Source organism: Bos javanicus, chromosome 18, assembly GCF_032452875.1.
Source record: "Bos javanicus breed banteng chromosome 18, ARS-OSU_banteng_1.0, whole genome shotgun sequence".
Lineage (NCBI taxonomy): Eukaryota > Metazoa > Chordata > Mammalia > Artiodactyla > Bovidae > Bos > Bos javanicus.
The window spans coordinates 59,870,724-59,893,497 of record NC_083885.1 but is presented as its reverse complement, the minus strand read 5'-3'; the positions used below and the strand labels follow the sequence as shown (position 1 = coordinate 59,893,497).

General features: G+C 42.3%; 2 protein-coding genes and 1 pseudogene across 7 annotated transcripts in view; 2 read left to right on the top strand and 1 right to left on the bottom strand.

Annotated features, from left to right (window-relative positions):
* The window catches only part of LOC133229655 (zinc finger protein 665-like), a 74,255-nt gene that overhangs the window by 46,878 nt on the left and 4,603 nt on the right, over positions 1-22,774 (top strand). Inside the window, exons 1-3 of one of the 5 annotated variants that reach the window (XM_061386254.1) lie at positions 3,100-3,187; positions 10,757-10,839; positions 17,253-17,379. The exons of 1 other annotated variant lie outside the window; for it this stretch is intronic. In XM_061386254.1, the coding sequence (XP_061242238.1) occupies positions 10,825-10,839; positions 17,253-17,379 (142 nt within the window). In that variant the 5' untranslated portion in view covers positions 3,100-3,187; positions 10,757-10,824. 3 more of the 5 variants (XM_061386253.1, XM_061386257.1, XM_061386256.1) reach the window with 3 other exon arrangements.
* On the bottom strand, positions 15,976-16,418 carry LOC133229727 (ATP synthase F(0) complex subunit C2, mitochondrial-like; annotated as a pseudogene).
* The window catches only part of LOC133229652 (zinc finger protein 665-like), a 64,384-nt gene continuing 58,903 nt past the window's right edge, over positions 17,294-22,774 (top strand). For both annotated transcript variants that reach the window (XM_061386239.1, XM_061386236.1), the window contains exon 1: positions 17,294-17,379. The gene's annotated coding sequence lies outside the window, so the exon portion shown is untranslated. The remainder of the gene's footprint in view (positions 17,380-22,774) is intronic.

Below are 22,774 nucleotides of genomic sequence, written 5' to 3'. Positions count from 1 at the left end.
ACAAGCTGGAATCAAGATTGCTGGAAGAAATATCAATAACCTCAGATATGCAGATGACACCACCCTTATGGCATAAAGTGAAGAGGAGCTAAAGAGCCTCTTGATGAAAGTGAAAGAGGAGAGTGAAAAAGTTGGCTTAAAGCTCAACGTTCAGAAAACGAAGATCATAGCATCCGGTCCGATCACTTCATGGGAAATAGATGGGGAAACAGTGTCAGACTTCATTTTGGGGGGCTCCAAAATCACTGCAGATGGTGATTGCAGCCAAGAAATTAAAAGACCCTTACCCCTTGGAAGGAAAGTTATGACCAACCTAGATAGCATATTAAAAGGCAGAGACATTACTTTGCCAACAAAGGTCTATCTAGGAAAGGCTATGGTTTTTCCAGTGGTCATGTATGGATGTGAGAGTTGGACTGTGAAGAAAGCTGAGCACCAAAGAATTGATGCTTTTGAACTGTGGTGTTGGAGAAGACTCTTGAGAGTCCCTTGGACTGCAAGGAGATCCAACCGTCCATTCTAAAGGAGATCAGTCCTTGGTGTTCATTGGAAGGACTGATGCTAAAGCTGAAACTCCAATACTTTGGCAACCTCATGCAAAGAGTTGACTCATTGGAAAAGACTCTGATGCTGGGAGGCATTGGGGGCAGGAGGAGAAGGGGACGACAGAGGATGAGATGGCTGGATGGCATCACTGACTTGATGGATATGAGTTTGAGTGAACTCCGGGAGTTGATGATGGACAGGGAGGCCTGGTGTGCTGCAGTTCATGGGATCACAAAGAGTCAGACACAACTGAGCAACTGAACTGAAGTGAATAATGGAAAGAATGCCTATAATATTTTGAATCAAACAGCCTGCTCTGAAACAAACTTTAAGTGTGGAAGTTGGCTACTAGAAGTGCATCTAAGAAGATATTGCTAAGACTGATATATTTTGATATGTGTTTTTGAAAATAACTTGTAATCTGCCATTTTTGAAAGTTCTGAAAATGTTGATTAGATCCCATGATGATGGGCGTATGGAGTTTATCCATAAATCCCAAATCTTCAGAAGAGTGTATTTTTCAGACTTTGTTATCCACATTTGATAGAACGTTGTTGTTCAGTTGCACAGTCATGTCCGACTCTTTGCAGCCCCATGGACTGCAGCATGACAGGCTTCCCTGTCCTTCACCATCTCGAAAAGCTTGCTCACTTATGTCCGTTGAGTTGATGACGCCATTCAAGCATCTCATTCTCTGTCGTCCCCTTCTTCTCCAGCTTTCAATCTTTCCCAGCATTGGGGTCTTTTCTAAAAGTTGACTCTTCACATCAGGTGACCAAAGTATTGGAGCTTCAGCTTCGACATCAACCCTTCCAGTGAATATTCAGGATTGATCTCCTTTAGGATTGACTGGTTTGATCTCCTTGCAGTCCAAGGGACTCTCAAGAGTCTTCTCCAACACCACGATTCAAAAGCATCAAATCTTTACCACTCAGCCTTCTTTATGGTCCAGCTCTCATATCCATACATGACTACTGACCCATAGCTTTACTATACAGACCTTTGTGGGCAAAGTAATGTCTCTCCTTTTTAATATGCTGTAGAGATTTGTCATAGCTTTAGAAAATAAAGACCTAAAATATATTAGAACTTGCAAATAGCAAGTCAAAGATTCTAATTATGTTCACACTGAACATATAATCAACTTGAAATTACATTATGAATATTATTTAGTGTAATTTCCTAAACAAGTTTTTGGGAAAGATACTTAACAGTTAGGCTTCCCTGGTGGCTCAGACAGTAAAGAATTCGCCTGCAATGCACAAGACATGGGTTTGATCCCTGGTTTGGGAAGATCGGCCTGGCAACCCACTCAAGTATTCTTGCCTGGAGAGTCCCACGGACAGAGGAGCCTGGCAGGCTATAGTCCATGGGGTCGCAAAGAATCCGACACAGCTGCGTGACTAAGCACTTCCTCCAAAGTACAGAATAGAGTATTTTAAAGATTAATGCTGCTGCTGCTGCTAAGTCGCTTCAGTCCTGTCCGACTCTGTTCGACCCCATAGACGCAGCCCACCAGGCTCCCCCATCCCTGGGATTCTCCAGGCAAGAACACTGGAGTGGGTTGCCATTTCCTTCTCCAATGCATGAAAGTGAAAAAAGTGAAGTCGCTCAGTCGTGTCTGACTCCTAGCGACCCCATGGACTGCAGCCCACCAGGCCCCTCCGTCCATGGGATTTTCCAGGCAAGAGTACTGGAGTGGGGTGCCATCGCCTTCTCTGAAAGAATAATGCAGTTCTCATCAAAAGAAAAAAAATTTTTTTTTCTCCTATTTTGCTGTCTCTTTTTAGGTTATCTATACGCAACTATGGATGCTAGGTAAACATTGTGATAATCGTTTCACAGTATATATATCAGTTAATTTTTCTCTGTAGCTTAACCTTACACAATGATATTTGTCATTGTAAGAGTTGCTTATACAACCCCCTTTATGTCACTGTTTAAAGAGTTGGGTTTAGAAAGGGAAATAATTAAAACCCGTTGGATAAAATAAACAGTAACGCAGTTTATAATCATTTAAAGTGTCTTGCTCAAAAAAAAAAAATAATAATAATAAAGTGTCTTGCTCATTTTAAGGCTGTGGTTAGTGACCCAAATGATCACATCCCTTAAGTCCTCCATCTCAGACACCCAAGTGCTGACCCTCAGTTGGTTGAACTCAGCACTATGCTGAGTTTGCTGGTTTGTAGGGCGTCAGTAGGGAATAGCCCATTTCTACCCAGAGAGAGTTTTGTATTTGTAATATAGAGACTAGTCCCATTCTTGTTTATTAAAACTGCCCAAGTTCCGAGATCCCTGAATTGCTTCAGCCTCACTAGAAGAATCTGAGCACACCATGCTGTGAAAAACAGCTTTTTATTGAGAATAAACCCTTTTAGTCTTAAGAGGAAGTATCTTGGGTTCCGACATAAGTTGAAGCTTTTACCTAGCAGTGTTACAGAAGGTAACTTAGTGCTCTCAAGGTAACAGGCCCCGCCCCCCTCCGCGGCCCGCCCCTCCCACGAACTCTGCGCACAGCCGGTGCTCGCCCCGCCCCTGGTCGGAAGCCGCGGCTCTAATACCAAAAGCCCTTTCACCCAGACCCGGAAGTTGAAGAGCGCGGAGACGAGGTCCCGAAGCGGCGCCTAAGCTTCCTTCTAGAGTAAGTTTGCAGAGCTCGCCACCCCTCCAATCCCCACCTCCGTCCCCGCTCACTCGTCCTCATGGTGTGGGAATTGCCAGCGACCTGAAAACCCTGGCACCCGGTGCTCGGCCCCGAATAGACGCTGCCGTTGCCGCTGCGGCCCAGTTATCTTTTCGTTTGGGTTTGAAGTGTTTCTGAGGCGGTTTCGGCCCTCGGTCCGCGCAGACAAGGCCTCTGGCGAGATTTTCCTGTTTAAAACGCTTTTTTACCTCTGGCGTCGCCAAGTAAAGCCCTCTCTCGCGAGTTGGAGTCGCGCCCGCCGCGTCGCCTTCTCGACCGCTGGAGGCAGAGCCCGTCGCCCCCGCTCCCGGAGAGGCCGCGCCCCCTCCCTGGTCCCGGGATTCCGGAGAGCCCGCCCCGCTCCTGAGCCCCTTCTCTCCCAGCCCCTCTGTCCTCGCGTCTCCTCAGGCCGGTCCTTCTGCCCCGCAGGCCCCCCCCCCCCCCATTCCTGTCAGCCCGTCCCCTCACCCCGCGTAGGGTAGGTGACCTGGTCCAGCCTTGTTACAGCCAGTGCTGTTCCATGCCCAGTTCAACTCGGACGGAAAAGGTGGTCTTCCGGTCCGGGGGCGTCGCGTTCTGTGGCCCACTCAGTAAATTCAGGAGGCAGGAGGATCAGGAGAAGCAGAGTCAGAAGGACTGAGAGAAATAACTGAAACTGAGGAGAAAAGCATCAGGGAGAACCAATGGGAACACTGAGAATGGCTGAGGGACTTGCAAAGGGATAGTCAAGTCAAAGAGGTTAAGCCTTGAAAATAGCCAAGTGAGTAAAATAGAGAAGTATTAATAAATTAAAAAGCCAGATCTCCAGGGACTGGAAAACAGCATAGGGAGAACTGCCCTGTATCAATGATGGGAGCGGGGAGGCGAAGGGCGATGAGGGACGTCAGAGGTGGAGAGTCCCTAACTGAGTTTTGGCCGGGTTTGAGTCCAGGCCTCTTGGGTTAGAGTCCGGGGTTGTGTTTTCATCCGGTTGGGGTCCCGCCACAAGGGTTCAAGTCTCAATGTGAGGTGGCCGGTTTTATAATGGTGCTGGCAGAGCAAGAGCTAAGGAGCAGAGGAAGAAAGGGCTAGAAGGAAGCGTAGCCACATGGCCTGCTAGAGAGTGGTGAGGAAGGGAGAGTCACAGCGAGAGAAGGGGAGTAATCTGGAGCGCAGAGAGGGAGCCCAAATGGGGGAAGAAAGAGGCAGACATAGGTATGGATTTTTGAAAGACTCAGGAAGGTTGGAGAGAGAGAGCATGTCGAGGGGGAACGAATTGCAGCTGCCTGAGACAGGACACGTGAGAGGCAGGAGATAGGACAGAACAGCAGGAGAGCAGAGGGGGAGAAAAAGAGACACGGAGACTCAGATGGAGTAGGGAGATAGGTGAACAGAGGGGTAAGCTCGATCCAGGTGTGGCCAGTTGTTTGGATACAGATGATTTTTTTAGTTATACAGAGGAGGCTGAGAATTTCAAAACTCCTGTCTATAAGGCTTGTGTCTTTTTTTATTACTTGTGGCAGACGATGACTTTTCATTTGCAAACCCTGTTGAGCCTGGGGCAGTGGCTTGATTCACTGAGTTGTGAGTGAACTCCTTCCCTTGTCCTATCATAAGATAGAGGTCAGGGAAGAAGACACCTGGAGCAAGAAATGACTGACTCTGTCACTCTGTGATAGCTTTTTTTTTTTTTTTAATTTTTTTGGCTGTGTGTCTTCAGTTCTGTGCCGTGGGCTCAAGAGTTGTGGCTCCCAGGTTCTAAAGCACAGGCTCAGTAGTTGTGCACAGGCTTAGTTGCTTGTACTTGTGGGATCTTCCTGAACCAGGGATAGAACCCATGTCCCCTGCATTGTCAGGCAGATTCTTGTCCACTGTATCACTATTGGGTAGCATTTTTAAAGGAACACTTTTTTTTTTTTTTTTAATGGATTCACATTTTCTCCTTTCTATATATATGGTGCTTTTTGTGGCTTGGAATAGGTCTTAATTCATTCAGTTTCTGTAATCATTTTTAACTTCAGAAATAGGCTTTTTTAGTTTCCAGTATTCTACTCTTATCATCCTTTTCTGATTATGATTATTCTCAGTATTTTTTTAAACTTTTACACCAGATTTTTAGATTAAAACTAATTCACAATTTTTTCTTTAAAATTTTTTTCCGATTCATTCCTTGCTGGGTGCTTTCTTCCCTTCGTCTTGTACATTTGAAACTTTCTTTGGTAAGTAGTAAATCATCTTAGACTATTTTGTGCCATACTTAGCAAAAATGTCACCTCGTTTATGAGTTCTTATGAGGTAAATGAACCTAGAGCCTATTATACAGAGTGAAATAAGTCAGGAAGAGAAAGACGAATACTGTATATTCCTGCTTATATATGGAATTTAGAAAGATGGTACCAACGATCCTACATGCAGGGCAACAAAGGGAGACACAGATGTAAAGAACAGACTTTTGGACTCAGTGTGAGAAGGCGAGGGTGGCATGATTTGAGAGAATAGCATAGAAACATGTATATTACCATATGTAAAATAGAATGATCAGTGCAAGTTCGATGCACGAAGCAGGGCACCCAAAGCCAGTGCTCTGGAACCACCCAGAGAGATCGGGTGAGGAGGGAGGTGCAAGGTGGTTCAGGATGTGGGGGGACACATGTCCAATTCATGTTGATGTATGGCAAAAACCATCACAATATTATAAAGTAATTATCCTCCCATTATAATACTTAAAAATGAGGAAACTGAAAAAATTAAAGTTAATAAGCAACGATCACCTCGCCTCCCTTTCTCTGAATTCAAAGAGAAATACATCTTGGAGGGTTTTATGTATGGGACATTGTGTAATTAAACAGACATATTTTCAACTGTGGTTTTACCAAAGACTTGAATTGTGTATGTGTTTATGTCTGCACACACAAAAGGATGTTTCTGGTCTCAGCTCTTTACCAGAGAATAACGAAGGTATGACATTAGATCTTGTGAAATTAAAGGCATTTCTTTGAGAAATGGGAAAATAAAAGAACATTTAACATAAAACCAACAAAATAAAATGCTTCATTCTTTCCTTTCAAAAAAAGAAAAAAAAAACAACACCTATTTTAACTGGTTAGTGTAATGGTCCATTTTCTCCATTTTCTATGATCAGTGAAACAAGTGGGCTGTGAGGTGATATGAAGATGTTTCCCTCAGGTCCCTTTTTGACTTTTCTGTGCGAATGAGAAGGATGGGTTGGATTGACGTGGGACCTTCCAGCAGAGCCTCTCTATTCATGATGAAAAAGATTGCTCAGACCCTATTTCTAATGTTTTTTGTACTAGTGGATATATATCTGCAATTCTGTATTGTTAAAATATTTTACTGCAATCTTCTAATAAAGAATTACCTGCTTGGTATCAGTTTGACCCAATCTTGAAAGAAAAGTTTCTTTTGCTCAGATACATGACAGATGTTCCTGGTGTTAAATGGGATGGGCATTAAGGACAAACTTGGCCCCCTTGCCCTTCAGCCTCCCATTTCATTAATCAGTTATACCTGGTTCTCTTCACTCAGCTCAGACCTCATAAACGGCTTCTCTCTGGGCCCGAGGGAGCCCACTTGTAACATGGAGATGAGAGACTAGACCGGAAACTCTGAGCGTGGGCAACACTGACCCCTGAAATGATTAGCCGAATTGGCTGTGTGTCTGTGTGTGGCAGTTCTGGTTTGGAGGGAGTGTCTGGCGGTAATTAGAATTTTAAATAGATCCCAGTCCTCTCTCAATGAAAAACAAAAAGGAAAACTGTAGGATGGAGGCAGGATCACAGGCTCAGAATTAGATGACTTCTATGAATAAGGCTAAATCTGAAGGGAGATTTTTTTTTACGTCCTGACGTTCAGACCTCCACTGGCTTTCATTTGTTCTTGGGACAAAAGCTTGACTCCTCGCTGTGGCTCCACAGCCCTCTGTCAAGCTCAGGGCCCTGTAAGAGTCTCCAGCCTCATCCTGGGAGCTGACTGTTTGCTCGTGGTTCAGCCTGTCTTGGTCTCATTTACCTTTTCTCTGTTTCCAAATACCAAAACCATTTCTGTCTGACTTTGTAGTTCCTTTTCTCACCTTCAGGTCACCCTGGCTCACGCCCTAGGTCACCCTTCAAGTCTAGGCTCAGAGAGGTCTCCCCGTCCCCTCCTAACAGTCTCTCTCATGTTACCCAGGTTTATTGCCTCTGTATCAGTTGCCATCAGCAGAAATTAATGCCCTTCTTCATGGGTTATTTTGAGTCCTTCCTGGTTCCCCTCTTTTTAGGGCTCATAGTGTTCCTCTTCTTCCCAACGTGGCTGCAGTACCTGATACTGGAAATGTCTTTAGATGACAGGACTATGGGTTGGGTTGAGTAATCCTCAGGGAAGACCAAGAGCACAGGACAGGTGATGAAGATGTTTCCCATGTTCTGGACATTTCAGCTGTAATTGATCTTTACCCCATGTGACTACTTAATTAGTCAAAAGATGAGCCAAGAAATACAGGAAGTCCTGAAAAGCCCTACAGAGCTGGTGTCCTCAAGCAGTGGGCTAAGATATCCCCATGTTTAGTCTGCTGTGTTTCGTCCTCTGCAGCCCCCAGTCTAAGCTCTGTCCATCCAGGGACCAGTCACCATCATGGACAGCAGCTTTGCCATCTAGGAGTTCATGTGCTCAGTGTCAGCGATTGTGATTTCAGTGCGCTGAGGATGAGCAGAAATGCAAAACCTAACAGGGCAGGAAGGAGACGCTGCCCGCCCTCCCCCCTCCCAAGGGCTAGAATATTTTCCAAGTAGGTGTGGGTGGGGAAAACAGGAGAGAGTGAGACCTGGAGACCCTTGCTTTGAGACTTCCTCATCTCAAATACCTTTGTACCAGGACTGCATAGTGTCCCCAGGTGGTGGCAGACTTTCCTAGGGGGGCCAGTGTCTTGATTTTCATACTGCACGTGCAGTGTCCTTTGTGTGGTAGCTCATGGGCAGTGCTCTTGTGATCCCCTTTGCCAAGAAACCCTGGTGCGCTTTAGTCTTGCTTAGTCCAGTCATGCAGGGAGGAGAGGTAGGCAAATGGGGAAAGCGGAGGGAGCCTGGTGGGGTCTGCAGGAGGCTTGTGGCAGTACTTGGGGGCATCAAGGTGAGCCCAGTGAATGGAGCGTGCGCCCATCCCAAGTGTAGTTGCAGGGACAAGGCGTGTGTGGATCTGTTGGAAAAGAAGGTCTCAGTTCAGGCTGAAGAACCTGGGAGCGGGTTTGTTGGAGAGCCCGCATGGAATGGTTTGAGGTTCCAATGCTTAGCTTGTGTTCCCGGGACAGCAGTGCTGAGGCTGACACTTGCCTGCACAGGTTTGATTTGACAACTCGTGACCATACGTGAGCAGCAATGAAGGACATGGAATTCAGCCAGGAGAAGTCTTTTCCACTGTTAGAACTGTGGCCTGGGCTGAGCCCGCAGGAACCTGTGGGTGCAGGAGGATGGGAGCCTTGGGCTTGAGGGGCTGGTTCTAGGAGTTGCCCCCAGCATCCACTCCACACCCTGGCTTTTGTTGGCTTGTTTAGCAGGCAGGCACCATAGAGTAACAGGGAAAATTTCAGGTCATTTTTTTGCATCAACTTTGGTATTATTGTGTACTTGGGGTTGCCTGTGAAGAAAGGTTCATGTGCATTTGGGAAGATACCAAGAGAATCTGGAGTGTGTCTTTGGAAGATGCTGAGGTCTCAGTGGGCCATGTGTATCATTGGAATTATCCCTCTTTTTCATAGTCTTTGGAGATTTTGGTGTTTGACCTGGATCACTCACTGTAAGTGAAAATATGGTGTCTAGTGTCTGTGGATCTTTGGGTGTCCTCTTTTGTATTTTGCCTCATCCATGAGTTGTCAGGGCTTGGAATGCTTTGTGTTTGCATAAGAGGGTTAGAGGCTCATCGTGGGCTCTGTGGACACTCTGTTGGACACCATGAAAGTTTGTAAGTTTGTTTGAGTCCCTCTGGGAAAATAGGAGTACTAAGGTTAAGATCACAGAATACTTGTTATAAGGTGGTCCTGCTCAGTCGGGATCTCTGGGCCCAACCTGCGAAGAGTCATAACATCCTGTGACGTAGGGGAAGATGGCTCCGAGAATCAGAGGGCAGTGATACCTCAGTGATCTGCAGCCCGGAGGCTGGTCCTCTAGAAGATGCAGCTGCAACTCTTGCTGCCAGGCCAGTGCTGGGTTCTCTGTTACCCACTCCTGTCCCTCCCAAAATAAGCGCATACACAGGCACAGTACAGAAAACACGGAATCTTAACTGCACTGTTGGTGGTAATGGTACTGCTATGTTGGAAACTAAAATGGAAGTTCCTTAACAAATTAATATAGAACAGGCCTACAGTCTGTCAAACCCATTTCTGACAGATATCCAAAGGGAAAGCAGTCAGTTTTTCAGGGATATGTCTGCAGTCCCATGAGTGTGACTGGATTTGCAGTAGCCAAGGCATAGACACAGCCCAGATGTCTCTTGACAAAAGAATAGGTAACAAAAGTATGGTATAGAAATATTTATTATATACTGTATATTCATGAACTATTTTTTCTCTGTATATAAAAATCAAGGATCTGAACTGAACTGAATGAACCTAGAGAACATTATGCCAAGTTAAAGAAGGCTGACAAAGGAGGACAGACACTGTATGTGGAAACTAGACTTGTCAAACTCATAGAGCCATCGAGTAATAAGGCTGTTACCAGGAGCTGGGTGGAGGGGGAAATGGGACACTGTTAGGCAAAGAGTAGAGATTTTCAGTTCTGGGAATCTGAGGTACTGCATGCTGCCGGTAGTGTTTCTATATACTTGAAATTCGCCCAGAGAGGAGAAATACAGTGTACTCATAGATGGAAGTGTAACTTACTCCACTGTAATAATTATTCAATGTATGAATCTATCACAGGATCACTTTGTACACAGTACGTTTGTACCATTTTTGTTAGTTACACCTTAGTTAGGCTGGGATGAAAAAGAGAGTTGGGAGGTGCTTTTCTCCTCTGAATGGTGCTCAGTCCAGGCTTCACGTTTCGTTGATGAGGCATTTTGCGTACCCATGTTTTGTACCCTCTGACCACAGATTCCCCTTCAGGTAACTTGTGGTGATCCACGGCTCGAGAATTTTTCAGGTGGCCCAGTGGATTCCAGTCTGGTTCCCTCACTGAGCGTCAGGACTCTGAGTCCTCCCAGTCCTGAGGGCTGAGATCTGAGCTGAGGAGGGGGCACTCTGCTCCGAGTGGGTCTGGACCAGTGCCTGCTGTGTGACCTGAAGGGGGCGTGGGGTCAGTGGAGGTGGCCCCTGCTTGCTGTGTACATGAGGCCTCACCAGGAGGGGATTGCGATCCGAGGGAAAGTGTGGGAAAGTCCCATGTTGGTCTCTCTGCGGGAGTTGACGGTCCTGAGTCCCTCCTGAGACAGTGGCCACAGAGGACTGTCTGTTCCACACAGTGAGTTCTGCCCTGTGTGTGTCGTTGGGGCTCAGAAAGGGGATGTGCTGACTCTAAGCATTAAGCGGCATGTTTTCGACTTTCATGATAGACCTCTGAAGACTTGTGTTGCCTGAGGAAGCCCTGAAGTTGAGGAAGAGGAAAGAAAAGGAGTCAGGCATGGCTCTTTCTCAGGTAAGGTCATATTCAGTCTGTCCTTCCTGAAATGCCCTGCTCTGGACTTGCTAATCGTGTCTGACTCTGGAGTATCCTGTCTGAGTCCTGTATACACACACTCATCCGGGGCCTTCCCTCAGGGCCTGTCGTCTCCACTTAGATGCCGTGTCCCCATGACCCGGTGACCTGGCCCTTGTGAGGAGGCTCCCCTGGGCACCGTCCTGGGCAGGGCTTCTCACCCACGGGTTGGAGATGGGGTCTCAGTGCTGTTGGGCAGCAAGGATTGCTTAGGGCCCACTTGGACGCTCTGTCTGCTCTCTGTCCACCAGGGTAAGGAAACTGCACTTGGAAGTGAGGTATTAATATGCACAATAGCTGGTGAAATCTGGGAATCAGATCAATTAGGGGCAGTTTGTTCTTTGTTAAGGCAGTTCAAGCTAAAGATGTGGGTCAGTCTCCTTAAATCCTTACTGTTAATAGAATGGAAAGCTCAGAAATAGACATCAGTGATACAGGGTTTTTTAGTTTATCATCAGATTTAATCTATGAAATGAATCTAAGTCTCTGGCAAGTGGAAATTTTCGTTACCTCCATTCTTCAGAGGTTGTCCTTTCACTCTGTGGATTGAATCCTTTGACACAGAAATGTTTTAACTTTTAATGCAAGCAAGAGTCCAGCTTCATTGTTTTGCTGGTGGATATCTATTTTCTCACCATCATGATTATTGAGATTGTCCTTGCTGTTTTGTGTATCTTGTGGATACATCCTTGTGGATATACCTTACATATACAGAAAGAATTATTTCTGAGTACTGTGTTCTGTTCAGTTGGTTTATTTGTCTGTTTTTATACCAGTACCACATCACCTTGATTTACTTTGTAATAGGTTTTGGAATAGAGAGACCTCCATCTTCCTTCTTCAGGAGTTTTGCTGTTTGCTCTTTGAATAGTTCTATCACTTTCACCATGTTTTATTAAGCTTCTACAAAGATTGCCATGGCAGTTTTGATAATGAGTTAATTGGTTGATTGATCCTTTGTGTGGTTATTAAAGAATCTGTTTTGATATAGCATGTTTCTTTTGTAATATTTATGACTTTTACCTATGCATCTTTGTCACGTGGGAAAGAAGGTAAATTTACTTCTTTTTCAATTTGCTGACCTTTGATTTCTTTTTCTCATCTAATTGCTCTAAGAGTTTCAGTGCTTTGTTGAACTGTAGTGCAGGGTGTGCATCCTTGCCTTCTTCTTGACCTCAGAGCAAAAGGTCTTTCATTCTTTCCCCATTGCTGTGCTCTTTTCATAATGGCATTTATTATGTTGATGTTGGTATAGTTTATTGTTTGTAGCTTGTTGAGTGTTCCATCTTGAAAGATTGTTAAATTTTTTTGTCGAATGGTTTTTTTTCTGCATCGAGATGATCCTGTATTTTTTTTCCCTTAAATCTGTTAATGTAGTGTGTCATATTAATTGATTTTTGTATGTTGACTTCTCCTTGCCTTATATGAATAAACTCCACTTGGTCATGGTGTCAGATCTTTTTATTTATTTTAATTGAAGGATAATTGCTTTACAGAAGTTGTTGTTTTCTGCCAAATACCAACATGAATCAGCCATAGGTATACCTATGTCCCCTCCCTCCCATCTTCCTCCCTATCCCACCCCTGTAGGTTGTTAGAGAGCCCCTGTTTGAGTTCCCTGAGTCATTCAGCAAATTCACATTGGCTCTCTACTTTACATATGGTAATGTAAGTTTCCGTGGTACTCTCTCCATACATCTCACCCTCTCCTTCCTCCCCTCCGCCTCTGTCTGTTCTCTATGTCTGTTCCTCCAGATCTTTTTAATATGTGTTGAAGTGGGTTTGCAAGTATTTTAATTTTGCATCAGTATTCGTCAGGGGTATTGGTTTCTACTTTTCCTTTCTTGTGTCTTTGGGAAATCAGCAAACTATTAGAATCACGCTTGCTCCATAGAATTAGCAGGAATAGTGGTAATTCTTTTGTAAATGTTTGGTAGAATTTGGTCCTGTATTTTTCTTAGAGGTTTCTGACTATTAAATCTCTCTAGGTATAATGGGCTTCCCTGGTGACTCAAATCATAAAGAATCTGCCTGCAGTGAGGGAGACCCAGGTTCTATCCCTGGGTTGGAAGACCCCCTGGAGAAAGGAATGGCTGTCTAGTCCAGTATACTTGTCTGGAGAAATTCCATGGACAGAGGAGCCTTGTGGGCTACAGTCCATGAGGTCACAAAGAGTCAGACACGACTGAGTGGCTAACACTTTCACTTTCAACACTTCTCAATTTTTTTATTTCCTAATAAGTAAAAGAGTTTGTGTGTTTCTGAGAATTTGCCAGTATCTCCTATATTCTGTCATTATAGGCATTATTGGTCATAGTACTTCCTTATCTTTAGAAACTTTCTTTGACCTCAGTTGTAATCACTCCTGTTTCATATCTGTTTTTAGTTATTTGAATCTTTTTTTCTCTTTTCCTTAGTCTAGGTGGGGGTCTTCCTATGAAGTTTTTTCAAAGCATCAACTCTTGGATTGTTGATTTTTATAGTTTTCTTCTTTCTGCTGTATCTCTGGTTTAATCTTTCTTATTTACCTGTTTCCTTCTGCTAAACTTGAGTTTAGTTTGTTTTCTGTTTTCTGCTTCCTAAAGGTCTAAAAATAGATTGCAGATTTAAGATCTTTTCTCTTTCTTACTGTAAGCATTTAACAGTTCAGACTTTCCTTTTAGGACAGTCTTCTCTGTGTGTTATAAATTTTCTAATGTTGTCTTTTCGTTTTCATCCACGTATTTAAGAAATTCCATGTGATTTTTTTCTTAGACCCATTTGTGGTGTAAGAGTGAGTTGTTTAATGTCCACATTTGGGGAATTTTCTTTTTTTCTTGTGTTTATTTCATTGTTAGGGAAGATCCTGAAAGGTTGTTGTTTAATCACGCAAAGATGCCGGGATTCTTGGCCCCTGGAGGAGAAGAATTCAGTCGGGGGCCAGAGACGAGGCTTGATGGCTCAAAGCTTTTGTGTAATAAAGTTTTATTAAAGTATAAAGGAGATAGAGAAAGCTTCTGACTTAGGCATCAGAAGGGGGCAGAAAGAGTACCCGCCTGCTAGTCTTCAGCTGGATGTTCTATAGTCACTAGCAGTCTGTTAATGAAAGAAAGGAATGTCTTAAAACTCAAAATGGCACCAGGCCCCTCACCCATAAGATGCATTTGGGGATAATCTTGGCACCAAATGGTTGATCCTGGGCCATAAAATGATTAACTTAAATCTTGAAGAAGGGCAGATCACCATACAAATAGTTTCATTTACATAGATTAGGGGAGCAATATCGGAATATAACATACTGGTTTGTCAAGTAGGTTCTGAGCCAAGAGGCTGAACCGACTTGAAGACAGAGTTTGGGGTAAATGCATATAGTACATTAGCATAGCTTAAGATAAACACTTCCATAAGAGAAAGGCATTGGTTCACTCAAGGTTTGAGAATAGCTAACTTCAGGTGAAACCAAGTGTTATTATGGCAACACAGTATTTTAAGAGAAACCTCTTTTTAAATTTGTATGGAGAAGGAAAAAATATTGCTAGTTTGTTTCCTCCTGCCGCTTAAGAGAGATAAAAATGTCTGACACTTGCAGGCTACTTCCTCCGTTTGGAGACCCCTGGCCTTCCTGCCTGTAACCCTCTCAATACTTTCATGGTATCAGTCTCTTAAAATTGTTGATTTGGGCCTAACCTGTGGTGTCTCATAGAGAATGTTTTATGTGTCCTTGAGATGCATGTGTTTTATGCTTTTGTTGGGCCGTGTAATCTGTACATGCCTGTTCAACTTGGATGTTGAAATCTCATACTATTCCTGTGCCTCTATTTCTGTCTCCTTTCCCTTAATGTTTGCTTCATTTTTCTGACATATCTAATATAAGATGTATATATATATTTTACTTGGTACAGCTTTTTGGTAAATTGACCATTTTATCATTATACAATATTTATCTCATTGTACTTTTTTTTTTCTTCAGTTTATTTTGTCTGATATAACAGTCTCCCCTGCTCTCTTGAGGAGGACTTTTTCCATCCTTTGACTGTTCACCTTTCCATGTCCTTAGGTTTGTGAGTACTACCTGTTTCAACTCTCTGACAAACTCTGTATCTCTTGCCCTGTGTTTTTCCTTCTGTTACTTCTTCTAGTGGCCCCTGTGCATGCGCATCGTATGGTGGTGAAAGACAGACACCCTGGACAGCTCCTTTCATGCCACTGTAATTTCAGAAGGAATGTATTGAATGTTTCCTTCCCATCATGATGTTTCTTGAGATAGTCATGCTTAATAACTATATATTTTTTTCATATTCTTTTTTGCCATCATTTTTAATTCTCCAAGAAGTTGTTTTACTTCACTATTGCTATAATTTTTTTTTGTCATAATCTAATGACTCTTCTAATTTCAAATCACTGTTTTAGTAATGGTAAAAAAAAAAGCAGAGAAAGTCTTTGACTTCTGTTAATGCCTTGCTATGTAAATTTAAGTGGATAAAATTGTATTTGTATTTTAGTATATGGTAATTTTATTATGAATTTAGTTCAAGTATTGTTTTTTTTTCATGTTTTGACCAGTTTTCTTTTGGTAGCCTAGTATAGAATGCTGTTGACAAACTCAGCTGAGTACAAAGGATACATTTTTATTGTCTGAAAGATGCTGAAATACATGTGAATAAATGGATGATATAAAATTGTCCAAAAAAATCTGTCAAGAGATGCATCCTCTTATTTTAATTTTTTTATAGATATGTATGCATTCATGTGCAAGTCTGTGGTTTAGATACAAGACATCATTATTTAAAAACTACATATCATCTTTTTTCTTTGAGTTGAAATTCTGTTATCAGTATAATCTGTGGCCTTGAAATTTTCTAAACAATCCTATTAGTGTTTTAAGTAGTAAATTACTAACAGTTGTGTTTCTGTATCCACATCTATAATGACCTTTCATGCCATTCCACATTGTTCGCCTTGAACTTTGTGTTTTTTTCATAGTAATACAATATTTATTTGTTTTCCTTCTGTCAAACCCTGAGCCCACCACTTTCCCCAGGCTGCCTGGGGAGTTACAGGAAAGGGAACATACAGGGCAGACACAGGAGAAAGAACTATGGGAGGTGGAAACAGCTCCTTCACATCGTGAAGAAGATGAGCTAGACCACCATCAGGCAAAAGAGCCCCATGGCCTTTGAGAGGGCCAAGCCCATGGCGTAGAAGAACTTCTGTTTCAGAGAAGGGTTCCTGGCATAACAGTGATGAAGCTCCCGAACACAGTCCCACTTCCAGCCCCGGAGCCAGCCACCCCTGCTATGGCAGCTCCAGCTCCAGGGAACTTGGCTGCTGTGTCAGAGTCCCTTGAAATGGCACTGGTTTGGAAGCTGTGGCTAGGAATAAGTGAGATGGTCTGGGGACCTGGGGCTCCCAAGCTGCTGTGGCTCTCATCAGTCAGTGTCTCCCATCCTTCACCACCGGTCAGGACAGTGATCAATCAACAGCAGGGAGGTTCTCCTGATCAAGAAGTAGGTGGAGACGAATTTGGCGCAGAGGTCCATTTTCAGGGGATGAAGGCCCGAGGCCAGAGAGCTTCTCCCTGTGCAGACAAGAGGGGCAAGGAGGAGGCTCACCTTGGACTTCTTTCAAGTTTTCTTTAGGAGCCCTCTGTCAAAGGACTTTCAATGTTCTCTGTATTACTTAACTGTTAGATGCTTAAGCTTCAGTTGCTGAGCCCAAGCCTCTGAGTTCAGGTGCTTCGTGTAACGTTTCTTACCTTCTTGATCTGAGTCGAGTTTCTCAGAGTGTCTGTCTGTGACATAGTTTTTCATCTGTAAGGTGGGAACAGATCGTTCTTTAATGAGCTATTATATGGATGACAGGTTCTTGCCTGTAAAGTACTTGTTTAATGTGTAGAGTAATACTACAGTAATTTAGAGCAACTGGAAGCCTTCAGACACTTTTGGTCCTTGCTGCTGTTATCAATGTCATAACTGAAACTTTTGACCTTTCCATTAAAAGTGCCGTGGACTTCGTCATCTCTGAAGACACCACTCATGCTGTACCTCATCTAGATAATGAATTGCACTCACTGGGTAGAACATAATATCTGACACTTCTGTATAGCCAATACACTGTTGAGTTTTATTTGTATATATTTCATGGATTTTGAGCAGTGATGAAAAATCCATATTAATTGGAGGATCTCATAAGGTCTTACAAAAAAGCATAAGAAATTAAAATTAGAGATGCATAATTTCTCCAGATACCCCTGCATGGATCTGTTAGAACACATACTTCAACCAAGTCAATCCTTACCCCTTACTACTCTTTCTCTTTTGCGTGAAAATGAGAACTTTTCATGGCCGTTTTGGTGACGTGTGGTTTGATTTCAGAAACGACTGACCTCTGAGGATGTGGCCATCGAATTCACTCAGGAGGAGTGGGAATTCCTGGACCCTGCTCAGAGGGCCTTGTACAGGGATGTGATGCTGGAGACCTACAGGAACCTGCTATCTGTGGGTGAGGATGACTTCCTTCCAGAGCTGCCCTTGGGTATCTGCATTTTCCCTGTGTGCCCCTTGGGAGGCCCTGATGTCTTTCATCTGAGAGTTCTGGTGACTGGGGCATGACACAGCTTCACAAGGTTAAATTGACGCTCTTCAGATGCAGTGTCTGTTTCATGTCACTGGCTAAGGATCTAACCTGCACCCCCTGCATTGGAAATGCAGAGTCTTAACCACTGGATCACCAGGGGAGTCCCAGAATTTCTCTTTCGGATCTGAATATTATCTCCACATTGGAGCATGGGAAAAAGCTCTGGACAGTGGGGAGTGACGTAAAAATAGTCAAAAATACAACGTATGAAGAAAAACGAGTATCTCAAAAGGGCTTTTTCTTTCTGTTTCGGATTGGGACAAGCTGGTGGATTGGATCCTCTGTGATTCCAATGCATGCATGCATGCCAAGTCGCTTCAGCTGTGTCCGACTCTGTGCGACCCCATAGATGGCAGCCCACCTGGCTCCTCTGTCCCTGGGTTTCTCCAGGCGAGAATACTGGAATGGGTTGCCATTGCCTTCTCCACTTTTTAGGTATACTTAATGTACAATGTTGTGTTTCAGGTATATAGCAGTTTACAAGATACTTAATACAGTTCCCTGAGCTATATCGTAGGTTCTTGTTGTTTCTCTATTTTATATATATATATTAGTTTGTATATATTCAAACTCCAATTTATGTTTCCCTTTCCTGCCCACACCAGCATCCTGCCCTGTCCCCTTTGGTATAGTTTGTTTTTTATGCTGGTGAGTTTATTTTGTGAATAAATTCATTTGTATCATTTGTTTCAGTTCAACACGTAATATACTATGATATTAGTCTTTCTCTGTATGATTTCACTTAGAATAATCCCTAAGTCTGTCTATATTTCTGCAAAAGGCATTACATCATTGTGTTTTATGTGGTGGAGGTGGCAACCCACTCCATTGTTGTTTCCTGGAGAATTTCATGGACAGGGGAGTCTGGCAGGCTGCAGGCCATGGGGTCTTAAAGAGTTGGACACAGCTGAGCTACTTTCACTTCACAATATTCCCTTGTATATATGTACCACATATTCTTTATCCCTTTGTCTATCAGTGAACATTTAGGTTGCTGCCATGTTTTGCCGGGTATAAATAGCGCAATAGCGCTGCTAACAACATTGGGGTGCATGTGTCATTTTGAATTAGTTTTCATCCTTTCTGGATATATGCCCAGGATTGGAATTGCTGGTTCATGTGATAGCTCTATTTTTAGTTCTTTATGGAACCTCCATGCTGTCCTCCAAAGTGGCAGTACCAATTTATGTTCCTTCCAACAGTGTAGGAGGGTTCTCTTTTCTCCATACCCTCTCAAGCCTTTATTGTTTGTAGACTGTTTGATGGTGGTCATTCTCACCAGTGTGAGGTGATACAGTTTTGCGGTTTTGATTTGCGTTCTCTCATAAGTAGAGACGTCAAACATCTTTTCAGGTGACTGTTGGCCATCTGTTTGTCTCCTTTGGAGAAATACCTGTTTTGATCTTCTGCCCAGTTTTTGATTGGGTTATTGTTTGTTTTGATATTAAGCTGTATGAAGTGTTTGTATATTTTGGAAATAAATCACTTATAGGTAGCATCATTTGCATCTATAGTCTCCTAGTCCAAAAGTTGTGTTTTTGTTCTTTGGTTGGTTTCCTTTGCTTTGCAGACAGGTTTTGAATTTAATTAGGTCTCATTTGTTTGATTTTGCTTTTATTACCATGACTCTAAGATCCAAAAAAATTTTGCTGACATTTATGTCAGTGTTTTGCATTTGTTTTCCACTATGAATTTTATAGTATCTGGTCTTGCATTTAGATGTTTAATGCATTTTGAGTTTATTTTTGTATGTGGTGTTAGAGAATGTTGTAGTTTCATTCTTTTTCATGTAACTATCCATTTATCCCAGCATCACTTATTAAAGAGACTTCTTCATTCTGTATTCTTTCCTCCTTTGTTATAGAATAATTGACTCTAAGTAAATTGGTTTATTTCTGGGTTTTCTATCCTGTTCTACCGATCTAAGTTTCTGTTTTGCGCCATTATCATACCACTTCCCTCCTGGCTCAGACGGTAAAGGGTCTGCCTACAATGCAGGAGACCCAGGTTCAATCCCTGGGTCAGGAAGATCTCCTGGAGAAGGAAATGGCAACCCACTTCAGTATTCTTGCCTGGAAAATCCCACGGACAGAAGAACCTGATAGGCTACAGTCCATGGGGTCGCAAAGAGTCGGACACAACTGAGCGACTTCACTTTCACTTTGATGACTGTCAGTTTGTAGTATAGTCTAAACTCAGGGAACATGACTCCTCCAGCTCTGTTCTTCCTTCTCAAGATCGTTTTAGATATCAAAGTCTTTTGTATTATGGTACAAATTAAGTTTTTCTTTGTTTTATGAAATATGTCATTGTTAATTTCATAAGGGTTGCATTGAATATGTAGATTGCCTTGGATAGTATGGTCATTTTGACAGTGTTACTTCTTTCAATCTAAGAACATGGTATATATTTCCATCTGTTTGTGTCATCTTTCTATCAGTCATCAGCATCTTATAGTTTTATGAGTACAGTTCTTATGACTTTTTAGGTAGGTTTATTCCTTAGAGTTTTATTCTTTTCTCTGAGATGGTGAATGAGATTGTTTCATTAATTTCACTTTCTGATATATCATTGTTAGTGTATAGAATTGCAGCAGTTTTCTATATATTTTGTATCCAGCAATTTTACTCTGTTCATTGATAAGGTCTAGTAGTCATCTGTGGCATCTTGGGGATTTTCTGTGTGTAGCATCATAGTGACAGTTTTACTTCTTTCTAATTTTTTTTACTTGAATTCCTTTTTATTTCTTTTTCTTTTTTGATTATTGTGGTTAGGACTTCCAGAAATATTTCCAATAAAAGTGGCAATAGTGATCATTTTTGTCTTATACATTTTGTTAAGGGGAATGCTTTCAGTTTTTCCTTGTTGAGTATGATGTTAGATGTGTGTTTGACATATACAGTCTTAATTATGTTGAGGTAGGGTCCATCTCTGACAAGGCAATGGTACCCCACTCCAGTACTTTTGCCCGGAAAATCCCATGGACGGAGGAGGCTGGTAGGCTGCAGTCCATGGGGTTGCGAAGAGTCAGACACGACTGAGCAACTTCACTTTCACTTTTCACTTTCATGCATTGGAGAAGGAAATGGCAACCCACTCCAGCATTCTTGCCTGGAGAATCCCAAGGACAGGGGAGCCTGGTAGGCTGCCGTCTATGGGGTTGAACAGAATCAGACATGACTGAAGCGACTTAGCAGCCACAGCAGCAGGGTCCATCTGTGCTGACTTTCTGAAGGGTTTTTATTATAAATGGCACTTGAATTTTGTCAAAACCTTTTCTGAATCTATTGATGATCATATGGTTTTTAGTCTTCAACTGTTAATGTGGTGTATCATAGTGATTAACTTGTGGATATTGAGAAATCTTTCATCCCTGCAATAAATCCCATTTGAACATGGTATGATCCTTTTATGTATTAGTAACTGTTTGAATCTGCTCTTTTGAACTCAGGGAAGGTCTAGGAGAATAATGCCTTTTTCTACAAAAAGGAGTTGGATGCCTAAGGAAGGCTTTTGTAACTGGGAAGGTCGTCCAGAGTCAATTTCAATCCCTCATTTTCTTTGATGCTCCTAGATCTTGAGATGAACGTGTGTGGAAGAAGAAATGAAATAAATGTCCAAAAGAGAGGTTAATCATATTTGGCAGAGATACCCAGGTTTATATAGCCTTTTCCTGGATTTTCCTTCTGATTTCTGCTGATAAGATTCTTACACAATATCCGGGAATATTGTGTATGTTTTTCTTGAATATTAGCATTCCATTGTAACTTACAAAATTCATGGTTGGATACATTGCATTGTAAATAGTATAACAGATATTATCCTGCTTTCTCCGTATATCACAGTCACTTTTTAAAGTCTCTCTTGTTTCTGTCCCATACCCATAGTATAATGCCCATAAACTTGCTGAACCAGTTCTTTTCTTTTAAGGTCAGTATATTTGTTTGCACTCCCAGTTATCTTCACAAAGACATGCGGTCACAAGCTGATATCTGACATAAAGCTATGTACCCTATGCTCCACACAGGCCCTTTCTTAGTCCTGACCATTCCTCACATAGTACCTTGATATGGATGGAAACACTGTTCTCAACTACCACATCCCTCCACCTTTTACATACTCTCACTGTAAAGATCTCTGGCCATTTATTCAACAAGTTTCTCAGGACATGACCTAAATCACTCTGTGCATCCATGATGACTCACAACCCATTTCGAGATTGGATGGTTGAATAATAGTTAAATGGACTACTTCTGTCTTGTATCTTCCTTGATATTTTCTTTCTAAGTTCCTTGTATTTTTTTTTTTTAATATTTTCTAATCTATTCATTCGGTGGGTGGTCATGTTTACAAATAAGTTTTCTCAGTCTATAGGTTCAGATTCATAACCTGCATCTCGTACCACTTTGTGCGCCATTTGGTGTGTCTCCTCCGCTGATTAGAGAAAAACATGTTAATTTACCTCAAGCCTTTTAAAGCAGATTAGTGCTGTCAGTTGGCTTGCAGTAGTGCATGTTTTATAGTAAATACTCAAAATTTACTTCATGTTCTTTGTGATATGACTTTATCTACATATCTTTTTAAAATTTTATTAATTTTTTAATTGAAGGATTATTGCTTTACAGAATTTTGTTTTCTGTCAGACCTCAACTACATTATATCTTGTATGCTATTTACTTGCAACATTTTTCAGCGATATTGTGTCTGACCCTAGTCAATAAATACACAAAGCACCTGCTTTTTATTTATTATATTTTGGTGCCATTAAACCAGGTAATTAAGAATAGTGCATGGCTAGAGAGAAGCCTTCCTTCGTGGCTCAGTGGTAAGAATTCACCTACCAATGCAGAAGATGCAGGTTTGATCCCTGAGTTAGGAAGATCCCGTGGAGAAGGAAATGGCAACCCACTCCATTATTCTTGCCTGGGAATTCCCATGGACAGAGGAGTCCTGTGGGCTAGAGTCCACGGGGTCGCAGAGTCAAATACGACTGAGCGACTGAACAACAACATAGGTAGGGATTGCTTTGGTTATTGAGTGTTAGAAAACTGGTGAATATTTTATGTCTTAATGTATATGTCATTTACAGATGATGGTCTTTTAGTGTGTATTCTGCAATACAGCTGACACATACTACTTGTTAACATTCTAAAATGCTTTTTCTTTTTTTGTACGTAGTTCTGTAGCAGATTTAGAAAACTATTGTTTCCAAAGAATTGTTTTAGTCATATTCTTCATTTTCTTATTTGTTTTCAATTGT